The sequence below is a fragment of the Sus scrofa genome, chromosome 7 (genome assembly GCF_054392235.1).
Source record: "Sus scrofa isolate SSC_HxYL_T2T_F1_AM1 chromosome 7, Sscrofa_HxYL_maternal_Yorkshire_Landrace_v2.0, whole genome shotgun sequence".
Lineage (NCBI taxonomy): Eukaryota > Metazoa > Chordata > Mammalia > Artiodactyla > Suidae > Sus > Sus scrofa.
In genome coordinates this window covers 63,271,496-63,285,299 of record NC_139389.1, presented here as the reverse complement: position 1 = coordinate 63,285,299, position 13,804 = coordinate 63,271,496, and the positions used below count along the sequence as shown (strand labels likewise).

Below are 13,804 nucleotides of genomic sequence, written 5' to 3'. Positions count from 1 at the left end.
CTTCCCAGGAGGCCATGGGTGGTTCGGGATCAACCACGGGCCTCCAGGCAAGGAGGTTTCCCAAATGCTCTGGAGCACAGACCTTTGATGGCTACCCCTGAAACTAAGCCGTCCAACCTGATGCCAGGCACCCACGCTAGCCTTGAGTCCTCAGTCTGTGATTAGAAACAACACAGGGTGGAGGCTGAGGATGGTTCACAAACTGCCACAAGGGCTGACTCACTTCCAGGGCTCCTGGTGATGCTGCACTGCAGGCAGCTACCCTGGGCAGATGAAGAATGGCTTTGAGGGGGACACAACCCTTGGCAGAGGGCACTGCTCAGCCTGGCGGTCACTTCATAACAGGGATGGCATCTCATCCAGTCACAGGAGAAATCAATTTGTTAAGGATTACAGCTTTCTCTTTGAGTAAAAGCTTCACTTTTTTTTTTTTGCCACACCCACGGCATATGGAAGTTCCCCAGCCAGGGATCAAACCCATGCCATAGCAGTGACCCGAGCTGCTACAGTGACAATGCAGGAGGCTTAACCCGCTGGGCCACCAAAGAACATCACTTCTGGGAATTTCGTATAGGGAAGATTTCCTTAGAAACCCAGAGGAATCCTTTCCCTCAGTTAATGTGATACCACCCAGCAGATTCTGAGCCTAAAACTCAGTCCTTGCAACTGACTCCACTTGCACTTGCACAGAAGGTACCCTCGAACTGCTAAAGAAGACTGGGGAGATCCTGTCGCAGATCAGCTGTAACGAACCCAATTAGTATCCATGAGGACGTGGGTTCGATCCCTGGTCTTCATAAGTGGGTTAAGGATCCTGGTGTTGCCCTGAGCTGTGGTGTACGTTGAAGATAGGGCTTGGATCCCGTGTTGCTATGGCTGTGGTATAGGCTGGCAGCTGCAGCTCCGATTTGACCCCTAGCCTAGGAACTTCCATATGCTGTGGGTGTGGCCCTAAAAAGACAAAAAAAAGGGACAATGCTTCCTTCCAAAGCACTGCTGCTTCAGACAAAGATGAAGTAAAGCTACAGTTAGCTCTTGACCCCCCAAACTGCTGGACAGCTACAGGGACGATTAGAGTTTAGAAACCATACTTATTCACCCTCTAGAAAACATTTTCAAAGTCAAGTTGCTGTCTTAGTTAAACTTTACCAACAAAAGCATACACAGTTTGGCCGTATCAAGTGACCTCCATTAGGGAAGGGAGCCACGCCATGGAGCAGGCCAAGAAAAGGAATGGTGTGAGAGATCAAAACGGATGATCCCTAAATTTACAGGAGCAGGAGAGCATGAGAAGCTGATAAAAGTCGGCTACCCTTGGACACTTTAGACCTTCTAGAAAATGAAGACCATTTCCTGTTCCTGGATATTATTCAGTCAACTACATGTTGAGAAGGACTGTGAAAGTGTGGATCTGGTCCCAGGCAAATTCTGTAAAGTGAACTAGGTTTAGTTAAGCTGTTTAGGTAAAATTAAGGATGATTGGTGGACAGAGATGGACCCTGGAGCCTAGTCTGGGAAAGACTGGAAGAAGGGTGACTTGGCAATGGGACAGGCCTTGCCTGGAGCAGGTGTCCTCTGGCCCATCCATATGTGCTGGGTTTGACACTGTGTCCTGCGATGGGATCGGCTGTAGCACCTGCTTCTTTTGCCTTTTTGAAGACACGGTAGAGCCGTGACGAATAAACTCAGGCATGATGAACAGGGCAATAGGTTGGTGATACATTTTTGGAAACTGAAATCAATAGTTTTAAGCTTATCGCACATGGGGGATGAGATTCCTTCCTTCCATCTGAACTAAATCAAAGAAGTCTTGAATAGTCTGCACTCTTTTTTTTTTTGGCCACATCCATGCCATGTGGAAGTTCTCAAGCCAGGGATCGAACCCACACCACAGCAGTGATAACTGCTGGATCCTAACCCACTGAGCCACCAGGAAACGTCCTGAATATTCCAGATTCTGAAACTTTTGGATCTTTCAGCAATTCCTGCATGAAGCCACGGGGTCTCTAACAAGAAGCCAACCTGTACCTAAGTTAGAGAAAGTGGATGAATTTCTCTATGGACTCAGCTTGATCATCTGAATTCAACACAAGAGGCCTCAAAGACGGTAGCGCTCTCCTCCTGGCCTCTTGGATAAGTGACCTGCCAGGGCAGAGACAGTACGTGGGGGTGGGGGGGGGGGCAACATCCAAGAGTTAAATTCAACCTGATCACCGGCGGACTGGACAGCTACCCCTGGAACACACCTGCTTAGAAACCCTCATCATCTGACCGCAGGAGACAGTCACGGAGGCTGACCACTGTGTCCCTGCCTGTCTGTAACTTCCTTGGTTTTAGCATCAAAAATCCTATATTCTGGGAAACCTACCAGTCTTGGGAAAACTGGGGTGTTGGGTGACAGAGGACAGTATCTGAGGTTTAGCAATTCCATTTGCTCACCTTGGCAGTTTTGGTTTGGGTCGTGTCATCAGAAACATGAGCAATTTTAAGCGAAAGTCACCTGAAAACGTGACCTCACTGAAGCGCACCATCAGTCTCAACAGAGTTGATTTTGGGTCTTTCCTCTTTCAAGAACTCCCTTGTACTGTAAGTTCCCCAACAAATGTGCTCTGAAGGTTTGGTGCCTACATAACAAGCGCATCAGAGTGCCACAGACCCACTTATCAATTGTTAATGGTTTACCACAAGCATCCAAGGAAATATTTGCACAATTTGTAAAATGGGTAAAATCAGGTCAATGGAATTAAGACTCTCAGTAATTAGGAGATTATCCTATAAAAAGGATGAAGCTTTGGTGTTCAGCCAAGGGGGAAAGGATCTAAATCTGATCTGGAATGTCTCTCTCTGTGAGCAAGACGGAATGAAGAATTTAAGCTCAAGATAATGAAATTCTTTTCAGCGTTAACTCACTATAAATCAGCTGTACTGGCTCCAGGATTTCTACCCAGGAGGGGCCTGGGGCTGGCCATCTGACTAGAAGGGAGTGTGTGAAGCTGCATTTGCAGGACGTTTTATTTAAGACTGTGAAAACACCAAAGTGTCCATAGTCAAGACTGCCCTAGCTTCCCCTTTGATCTGAACACGGCAAATAAGACAGTATAATAAAAAGGAGGCAAGGAGGGAAATGGCAAAGGGGAGCAGGAATCTATATATGGAGTTCTTTGTTTTTTAGATCTTAGAAACTATTCCACATATTGGTTACACTATCAGAGAGATCTGAGTTACTGCTTTTCTGTTGAGCAGTTCTAATTATTTAACATGTCTTTGGTATACTAGGACAAAAAGTGTATCTTGGTATACATATGGCATACCAAGTATATATATATCTGGAATATATTTTTATATATAGAATCAGGCTTTTATTGGTGATAAAAGAAAAAGGAATATTACTGTTAGGAAGGGAATATGTATGCCTGCAATAGAGAGGGAATTGGTATTGCTTGAGGGAAAAATCAAAAGTAGATTTGCCCTGTCTTATCAGAAATAATTAGGGAGCACAGTGTGCAGAAACCAATAAAAAAAAAAAGTGCCTCTAGAAAATTTCCACAATGAAAGTGTTTTGAAAAATGATCCTTTTTTTTCATACTTCCCAACAATGGAGTCTCAGAGAAGTAGACTCTCAAATGGTTCTTAGCCAGGATTAATGGAAAAACTACTGGCAGAAAAACCGAAGATATGGACTAATTATGATGAGGACAACACTGCAACAGGATTCTCATTTGTCCTCTGGTGAATGAGGAGAGAAACAGAAAAAAACCCACAGAAGATGAACCTATTGGAGTTCCCGTCGTGGCTCAGTAGTTAGCGAATCTGACTATGAGTGATGAGGTTAGGGTTCGATCCCTGGCCTTGCTCAGTGGGTTAAGGATCTGGCGTTGCCGTGAGCTGTGGTGTAGGTTGCAGATGTGGCTCAGATCCCGTGTTGCTATGGCTGTGGTGTAGGCCGGTGGCTACAGCTCTGATTAGACCCCTAGTCTGGGAATTTCCACATGTGGCGGGTGTAGCCCTCAAAGGACAAAAAAGACAAAAAAAAAAAAAAAAAAAAAAAGATGAACCTACTAACAACCATGGAAAGGTCACAGGGTTTCTGCCATTCTCTTCTGAGTATCTAAAGCAGCTTCAAAGAGGAAACCCTCAGGGAGGGGACCGTGGCATAGGTGAGTCAACTTCTGTTTGTAGCTTGATGTTGGAATGGGTGTGGCCCTCTTCTTCAGGTTTCAGGTGTCTTTCAAACCCACGGAGAACAATAATATCCAGTTCTTATTAATATAGGTGGCAACTGGTTGCAGAAGAAAACTATTACCTCTTTGTCTCTGGGGAAGAAGGGATCCACAAATACGTGGCTCAGGTTTTGATCACACTGCTTCCTTTCTCCAGACCCTGTAGGGACTCACGGATGTCTCTTGTATCCAATAAAAACACCTCAGCTAACTGCTTTTAGGCTTGTCTGTTAGCTAAGGGCTCCATCACATTCCTCCTCAATGCCTTCATCTTTAGCTATACTATGACCCATACTGACAGGTCTGCTAGTGAGTGAAAAAGCAGAAGCCTGCCTTCCCACAGGGAATACACACATTTTAATGGCAGGCACCTGCTTCCTGTTTTCTCTATCTAACCAGGACCTGGTAATGGAAACTTCAGTGAGGCCCAAGGGATGGGTGGAGGCTGTAAACTGCCTTTATGCATGTACCTGGGTGGCCTTGACTTAACTTAAAACCAAACAACCGGAGTTCCTGTCCTGGCGCAGTGGAAATGAATCCCACTAGGAACCATGAGGTTGCAGGTTTGATCCCTGACCTTGTTCAATGGGTTAAGAATCTGGTGTTGCCTTGAGCTGTGATGTAGGTCACAGACACAGCTTGGATCTGGTGTTGCTATGGCTGTGGTTTAGGCCCGCGGCTACAGCTCTGATTTGACCCCTAGCTTGGGAAACTCCATATGCCATGGGTGCGGCCCTAAAAAGACAAAAGACAAAAAAATAAAATAAAATAAAACCAAACAACCAATGTATCTTCTTTCAGAGATAGCAGAGTGACTTCCTAATGAACAAACCTTGATCAGAGCCAAAGGTGCACTGGGTTCCCTGGCACACCCCCAAGCAGCACGGAAAGACTGGGCTGTCTTTCACTGGAGCACATGGCATTGACTGACCAAAATGGGCACATCCCTCATCCACACTTGTCGATGGAAAACAAGAGACAGAAGGGCATCGTGTTTAAGATTTGAGCTGCTAGGGATCCTGTTCTGTTTGGTCAAGAGTATGACTCTTGATGTGGGTATGTGCACTCCACTGATGAAGAAAAGAGACAGATGCCAATCCCTATAGACAAAGGTGAAACATTCTAAATGGACACCGAAGCTACATGCTGGGGAAACATGGGCAGGAAGGTGAAAGGGGAGTTGGGCTGAGTCAGGGACTGTTTCTCAGAACAGAAGTTACATAAGTGTAAGTGCAGGGTGAGGAGGCATCGTGGTAGAGAGGAAGAAGGGGCTTGAGGGAGTCAGGGAGGAGAGCCTCAGGAGAAGGCACTTAGTGGGCAGCGGGAGATGCCATGGGTAGTGAGGCTGGACAGGTCGGCTGGGGTCACACAGCAGCACCCTGGGTGCTGGCCTGCTGGAGGAGCCCGACTCAAGTGGTATTGTGACAGATGGGTGGGTCAGAGGCAGCGAGGTGATTCAGGACAGTCTGGTAAAGCCCAAGGGAGTGGTAGCTACACAGGCAAATCTATTTGCAAAAGGCCTGAGCTTATACTTAAGGTTTGTGTATTTTACTGTATGTAAATGATAGCTCAAAAAAGTCCTTAAAAAGAACAAAGCCAAGGGGACCCAGTGTCCCCTTGTCCTGGAACAAGGGGAGTGGGAATAGTTAGAAGAGGGCAGATACACAAGAAAACCCCTCTCTGGGTTCTTGAACCTTATCTTGTAGCCAAGGCCCCCAAGCCGAGGGTTCTTCCTCTAAGAAACTCTTCCAGTGCTTGGTGACAATGGTCCTAGACTCAGAGGATGCTGGCACTGAAGGGTACTTAGGAGAGCTGCCTGTCTTATTTCATGTATTTATTTATTTATATTAAACTTTTTTTTTTTTTTGGCTTAAACAACAGAGATTTATTTCTCACAATTTCAGAGGCTGGAGGTCCAAGCAAGGTGTGAGCCAGTGTACTTTTTGGTGAGAGCTCTCTTCCTGGCTTGCAGAAGGCCACCCTCTGGCTGTGTCCTTATATGGTCCACCAGAGCACGGGTGTCTCCTCCTCTTCTTTCAAGGGCACTCATCCCACCCACATGACCTCATCTTACCCATACTGTCTCCTAGAAGCCCCATCTCCAAACATCAGTTCAGGATATAGGGCCTCAACGTATGATTTTAGGAGAGGCATATCTGTAGCTGAAGCTACTCCCCAAGCCCCAATGGGATGGTTCAGCGTGAGTTAGGATGGGAGAAGGGGTAATATAAACAGTTAGAATAATGGAGTCAATCAGCCTGGTTTTTATTATGCTTATAGTTGAAGAATTATCATCATAAACACTCAAATTTTTCTTCATGGCTTAAAACTATGTGTGTGTGTGTGTGTGTGTGTGTGTGTGTATATGTATATATATGTATAAATATGTGTGTATATATGTATGTGTGTATAAAAATATATGTATATGTGTGTATAAATGTGTATATGTGTGTATAAATATATGTATGTGTATATGTGTGTATATATGTATTGTGTATACATATGTGTATATATATGTTTATACATGTATATGTGTATAAATACATGTGTGTACATATATGTGTGTGTATAAATATGTGTATGTGTGTGTGTATATATATAAAAAGCACAGCTCTAGAATGTCACCTTCTTCATGGCTCTGTGACAACTAGTTATTGAGTCATTCACCCCAACAAAAAGCTGGAGTATTAGAGGTCTAGGTAGTGTCCACCACATGTATAAATAAAAAGAACACTGGTGCTGCCTTGGATAGCACTTTCCTGTCATCGCGTCATGATGAGAAGTAGCTCTGTGAGACCATTTCACTTTATACACAGGGAAACCGAGGAAACCACTTGGTCCAGGATTGTGCAGCTAGTTTAGAAGACCTCGGTTTGCATCCTAATACACATTTCAATTCTAGGCTTTTTCTCTATACCAACTGCTGCCAGTAGCCACTAGGAAATTGGAGTGGTTGACAGAATTCTGAAGCTGTTAAAAAATCAAATGTGAGAGCATTGTGGGTAAGTGTCTATGGCATACTAATTATTAAAGGAGGTTACCGAACACTATACATGCCCTGATTTTGGTGGGGAAAAGTAGCTACAGCAGAAAAAAAAAAAAAACCCACAGGGATGATGGTCAAAGTCCCAGATGGTATGCATTTCTGAGAGGGAGACTTAGATTTTTGTGTTTCACTTTATTCTTCATTTTTTAAAAAACAGAATATGAATTAAATTTTTTATTCAGGAAAAAAATGGAGACCAATATCATCATCTATATTTTTTCATGATTCTTTTCTTTTTGCTTTTCAGGGCCATGCCTGCGGCATATGGAGGTTCCCAGGCTTGGGGTCAAATTAGAGTGGGAGTTGCAGCTGCTGGGTATACCACAGCCACAGCAACTCTGGATCAGAACCGTGTCTGTGACCTACAGCAGAGTTCACAGCAATAGCCAGAGCCTTAACCCAATGAGGGAGGCTGAGGATTGAACCTGCATCCTCATGCGTACAAATTGGGTTTGTAACCTGCTGAGCCACAACGGGAACACCTAGATTTTCTCATAATTCTGATTGACACTTTTAATCTTCTTGTTTCACTGAAAGCAAACACTTCTTAAGAACAAAAAAATGAATCATTAGATAAATACTGATCTGTTGCTAAGTGAACAAGAGACATATCCTCCCTTCTTAGAAAAGTTTTGCTTTAGACATTAAAAGACTTGTTTCCATTGTATCTTTGGATAGATGATCTCAAAAGAGATTTAAAAACTGCCTTTAATGCTGAAAAGAGGGGAAAAAAAATCCATGTTCCCCTAACAGGTTTTCAATGTTCACTTTTCACCGACTTTTAGCGAGAGGCTATGTCCTGATTCCACATATAAGTTGTCATAACTGGCCACTTTCAGTCAGGGTTACTGAATAACAACCATCGGCTTGTTGTAAACCAATTAACTGAAATTTCTAGGCTAGACGATTGTTTGTGAAAGCTGCAGACAGGCTTCCTCTAGGAAAAAAATCTTCAAAGTCGCAGGAGAAGCACTTTTATCCATAACAGATATGTTTCCTGCCCTCAGCTTCAAATCTATGGGTGGCTGTTACAGACACGCCACACAGAGAAAGAACATCAAAAGGCCAGTGGCATCCAATAGAGTGATTAAAATAGAAACAGGGTCATGCAGGAATCGGAAGGCCACTCTGGGGCCAGTCCAGCTACACTCTAATCATGGGCCGGCCCCTTACTGTTCTCGGCCTTGCTTCTCTCGCCCGCATCCTGAGAAAGGTCTCTGTGCCCCTCCCTGTGGATGAGAAGGAAGGTCCCAGACTTGGGTTCAGCTTCCTCCTCTCCTACTCCTTGTTTCCCCATCCTTAGAATGAGGGGAAAAATGAATCTAACCACAAAGCTGTTCAGGGGATTAAACAGCATTGTGTCTATGAAAGATACTCAAAACTTTAAATGCTATAATGTGCTCAAGGGAGAGTAATATGAGAAAACATTTTGGTGATCCACTACGTGAATGCTTGCCTGGACGCAGGCAAGATATAGTTTTTTCCCCAAATTAGAGTCTAAATAAAAAAAAATAAGAGGTTAGTTGAAAGATGGAGGGGGAAAAGTGAACCCTTTTGCTCTTTAATAATCATTTGTCACAGATGACTGGATTAAGAAGACGTGGTATATATATACACAATGGAATAGTACGCAGCCATAAAAAAGAACAAAATAATGCCATTGGCAGCAACATGGATGCAACTAGAGACTCTCATACTAAGTGAAGTAAGTCAGAAAGAGAAAGACAAATACCATATGATAGCACTTCTATCTGGAATCTAATATACAGCACAAATAAACCTTTCCACAGAAAAGAAACTCATGGACTTAGAGAACAGACTTGTGGTGGCCAAGGGGGAGGGGGAGGGAGTGGGATGGACTGGGAATCTGGGGTTAATAGATGCAGATTATTGCCTTTGGAACGGATAAGCAATGAGATCCTGCTGTAAAGCACTGAGAACTCTATCTAGTCACTTATGATGGAACATAATGGAGGATAATGTGAGAAAAAGAATTGTATATATGTATGTGTGACTATATCAATTTGCTGTACAGTAGAAAACTGGCAGAACACTGTAAACCAACTATAATGGAAAAAATAAAAATCATTAAAAAAAATCATTTGTCATGATCAAATTGGAGAAGTTGGGAGTTTCGCATTTAGCTGCTTAAGAAATGCTCCAATGTGGAGTTCCCATCGTGGTGCAGCGGAAACGAATCTGACTAGGAACCATGAGGCTGCAGGTTCGATCCCTGGCCTCGCTCAGTGGGTTAAGGATCCGGCTTTGCCATTGCTGTGATGAGCTGTGGTGTAGGTGGCAGATGCGGTTCGGATCCTGCCTTGCTGCGGCTGTGGCATAGGCCAGTGGCTACAGATCCAATTCGACCACTAGCCTGGGAACCTCCATATGCTGTGGGTGCATCCCTAAAAAGCAAAAAAAAAAAAAAAAAAAAAAGACCTGAAAAAAAGAAATGACGTACTCTATGAGAGAATTGCTGGTCCGAGGCTCAACGGGACAGGTCATGGAAGTACATTGTTTCTGGGGAATTTGTCCCTTTACAGCCACTTTCAAACTGTAGCTAAGTTTTAAACATGCATCAGTTCTGCCTTTAACCTGGGCCGACGCCACCCTCCTCATTTAGGTTTCACTAGGAAGGAGAGTGGCAACTGGTTAACGAGAAGGGTGGGGCAAGAGGGTGGCCAGAGCCACAAGGTCCAAGGTGACCAGGATGCACGTCCATACCAGGAGGGTGGGTTGGGGCCATGCCAACAGAGGTCACATGGCGCCAGGCTAGTGCCCAGGCTCATTGAGAAAGTGTGCCAGGAAGCAGAAAAATCAGGGAAACTGTTGGACTTATGTCCCTGGGTTATTTTTCTTTTCTTTTTTCTGATTTTTAGGGCTGCACCTGCAGTACATGGAAGTTCCCAGGCTAGGGGGCAAATCAGAGCTGCAGCTACTGGCCTATACCACAGCCACAGCAATGCTGCACCCAAGCCACATGTGCAACCTATGCAACAACTCATGGTAACACTGGATCCTTAACCCACTGAGCAAGGCTGGGTATCGATCCTGCATCCTCATGGCTACTAGTGGGATTCGTTTCTGCTGAGCCATGACGGGAACTCCCTCTCTGGGTTATTTTTCAAAGGAGAACAAGAAAAGAGGTTTAAAAAAAACAAAACACAACAAAAAAAACCCTGCCAAAATCAGCTTTTTTTTTTTTTTTTTTTTTTTAATGCTTTGAACAATTAATGTGGAAACAAACCTTATGATAATAAGGTTTGATGTTTCCCCAGAGCTTGGGCAGGAGCAGCTTTCCCATGGCTTCCTCTAATTACTCAGGAACAGATTCTGGGTGGAAATTTGTACTCATCTTCTATAAGCTTACAGGGCTTTTAATACCTTGGTGTTCAAAAACTATCTACAAAGACCCAGGCACCGGGTCTAGTCGGGTCCCACTCGGTCTGAAACTGGGTACAGATGTTCCTTGTCAGTCCAGACAAGTGAATTACCTAAGTTAAGTTTGTATTGAAGAAAACTGCTGGATGATTTGGAAAACATACGTGCATATGCCTGAGGGAGGAGAGGTGTCAGTGCAAACACTGTTTCCCAAGAACACCATGCATGTCCTTGTCTAACCCTTGTAAATACTGCATAGTCCTCTTGGCAGAGGCAGGTCCAAATTCATGATGATGATAGTTATACGGTACACGGCAGTCCACAGGTGTGAGGCAATATGATCGCGTTGTAAGTTTCTCTCAAAATTGATAGTATGCAATGTATACATCTGCAATGTATACATCTAAGGATGACCTGACCCCCTTGCTGTACAGTGGGAAAATAAAAATAATAATAAAAAAAAAATTGATAGTAACTTCAGGGCAGCAGTGGCGGGGGCAGGGGGAAGCACGGCACTGTTATTACAACTCTGAGCAAACTGTACACCGACACCCCAAACACCCCGGGCCCAGGGTCCTTCACCCTTGGCTAACAGCACGTGAAAACGAACTTGACAACCAAAGAGGGCAAAGCAAGAGCCCAAACGCTCAGCTGTCTCTACTGCCCGTTCGCTCTTAGAAGAGAATTGCTGATCCGGGGTCACCAACCCCCAACAGAGGGGGTGAGAGGTTACACCAGGATAGATGGAAGGGGACTTCCTGTTGTGACACAGGGGAAGCAAATTTGACTAGGATCCATGAGGATGTGGGTTTGATCTCTAGCTTCCCTTAGTGGGTTAAGGATCCGGCATTGCAGTGAGCCGTGGTGTAGGTCACAGACGGGGCTTGGATCTCACATTGCTGCGGCTGTGGCTGTGGTATAGGCCAGCAGCTGTAGCTCCAATTTGACCCCAGCCTGGGAACTTCCATATGTCCCGGGTGCGGCCCTAAAAAGAAAAAAAGAAGGATAGACGGAGGAGCTTCTGCTATGGTCCACCAAACATTAGACACTCTGTTGGGCAGATGCTCAGGGACATGGTTTGGATAAGACAGCTCTCCAGCAGCTGCCATCTGAAAAGGCACACCGGGCAGAAAGGAACAGGCTTGAAGAGGCACAAACAATCAGTGAAGGTGTCATGACAAGGGAGGAGGAAGCACTCAGACTCAGGAGAGCATGGAACGCTTCACGTGAGAGGCTCGACCCCCGACCTGAGGGAAGATGAGGTTACTCAGAAGGCATCAGCAGGGGGAATTTCTCAGCATATCTCCTGAAGGCAGGATCTGGACATGGAAGGCAGTTTCTCAGTTTAACAACTACGATCTCCTCTATTGGAAGCACTGCCACCTCCAAAGTACAGACCCGGGGCCTCTGTGGGGACATGGGCTTCACTCGGCAGGAAAACATTCTCGTTAAGTGGCTTCTCTTAGCTAATGTTCAGGGTCTTTTCAATAAAACAGAGGGAGAGCATCCAACTCATGAGCCCTGCGCTTTCTGCTTATTAATTATTTGGGGTCAGGATGATTCCTCTGACTTAGAACTGGCAACAGAGCACTTGATTAAGAGCTAGGTATGGTCCAAATTTTCTGGATCTACTGAAAAATGACTACTGTTTTCTGCAAGGTCCTTGTCATGGGTGATGACATCGCACTGCAGAGGAAGAAATGTTTCTAGGCAACAAAGATCTGATTCTGTCTCCTACCCGCCAGGATTCAAACACCAGACTCCTAGCGAGGCTGTGGCTATTTTAACACCAATGACACTGTTTTATATGGATGCCTTGAGGACACACTATGAGCGGGTTCTTCTCTGAACACTGCATTGACCAAACAGATCAGCAGGCGGGAGACCAGGTGGGTTTGGTTCTACTCACTCTTTGGTCAGAAGAGGACAGGACTTGAGCAGGAAGCGTGAGAGCCCTGAGTCCTGGAAGTAGAGGTCAGGCGGGGCTGTGGGGCTCTTCAGGTTCAAACACCGGACGATCACATACAGCACAGCAGCCACTGCGGCCAGCTTCACCCCATCAAACACGGCCGGAAGCTCGGAGGTCTCCAGCATGGCATTCATCTTGATCTGGGGAGCGGGGGTACAGGTAGGTTTAGAAGCATGTGAGGAGCAGAGGAGCCCACCACCCTAAAAGGCAAAGCCAGTGATGATCTGTCACTACCCAGATGTGTTCACAGAACCCACCTGGGCCGATTCCCGCTGGCGCCTTTCAGCCGCCAACAAACGGGCAACCACCCCCATCACAAACAGTCTTGAGCACTGGTAAACTGGGCCGGGTGGTATTTCTTTATCTTTTTCTTTTTTTTTGCTATGTCTTTTTGCTATTTCTTGGGCCGCTCCCGCGGCATGTGGAGGTTCCCAGGCCAGGGGTCCAATCGGAGCTGCAGCCACCGGCCTACGCCAGAGCCACAGCAACGCGGGATCCGAGCCGCGTCTGCAACCTACACCACAGCTCACGGCAACGCCGGATCGTTAACCCGCTGAGCAAGGGCAGGGACCGAACCCGCAACCTCATGGTTCCTAGTCGGATTCGTTAACCACTGCGCCATGATGGGAACTCCTGGGTGGTATTTCTTTAATCTGATGAACATTTATTTCTAAGACAAGCAAATTGGAAAATGCTGAGAAGAGGGTCCTGTTGGGAGCAGGTGAAAGAAGTCCAGTAGGGACAAGGGGGACCAGAAGGCATGCTTGATTATTTCTGTTACCAGGCAGCCTTAAATCCCTCTGCAGACTTAACCCGCCTGTTGCACCAGGTGTGTGTGGGGTGTAGTGTTTATCATCTCGGACAGAGACGTGATATGGGGCTGCTGTTGCCACCAGGTGTGGCTGTACCGTCTGCTGGCCCCACCTCCGCTTTCAGAGCAGAAAGGGCCTGATTCAGCCTTCTGCTTTCTTGGAGGCAGCCCCAATGCAGGGGTCAAGTTCAGACTCGGCCCAGGTCCCAGGGGTCCTTGCTCCTGGGCATTGCAGGCAGTGTGAAATGGAACTTGGCCATTTCTTGCCCCCTGATTAAGGCATCTGACGACAGCCATCAGTCCAAAATTGGGCTAAAAGTGGACCCAATTCAACTGCTAGAACAAAATTAAAAACCGGAATGTGGAAAATGTATATG

The 13,804-nt window shown here is 45.7% G+C and overlaps 1 protein-coding gene across 9 annotated transcripts in view; it reads right to left on the bottom strand.

Annotated features, from left to right (window-relative positions):
* The window catches only part of ABHD2 (abhydrolase domain containing 2, acylglycerol lipase), a 120,338-nt gene that overhangs the window by 76,997 nt on the left and 29,537 nt on the right, over positions 1-13,804 (bottom strand). For all 9 annotated transcript variants that reach the window (XR_014810459.1, XR_014810465.1, XR_014810466.1 and 6 more), the window contains exon 3: positions 12,557-12,756. Coding sequence is in view for 1 of the 9 variants with exons in the window: in XM_001925989.8 (XP_001926024.1) it covers positions 12,557-12,750 (194 nt within the window). In the remaining 8 variants the exon portion in view is untranslated. The remainder of the gene's footprint in view (positions 1-12,556; positions 12,757-13,804) is intronic.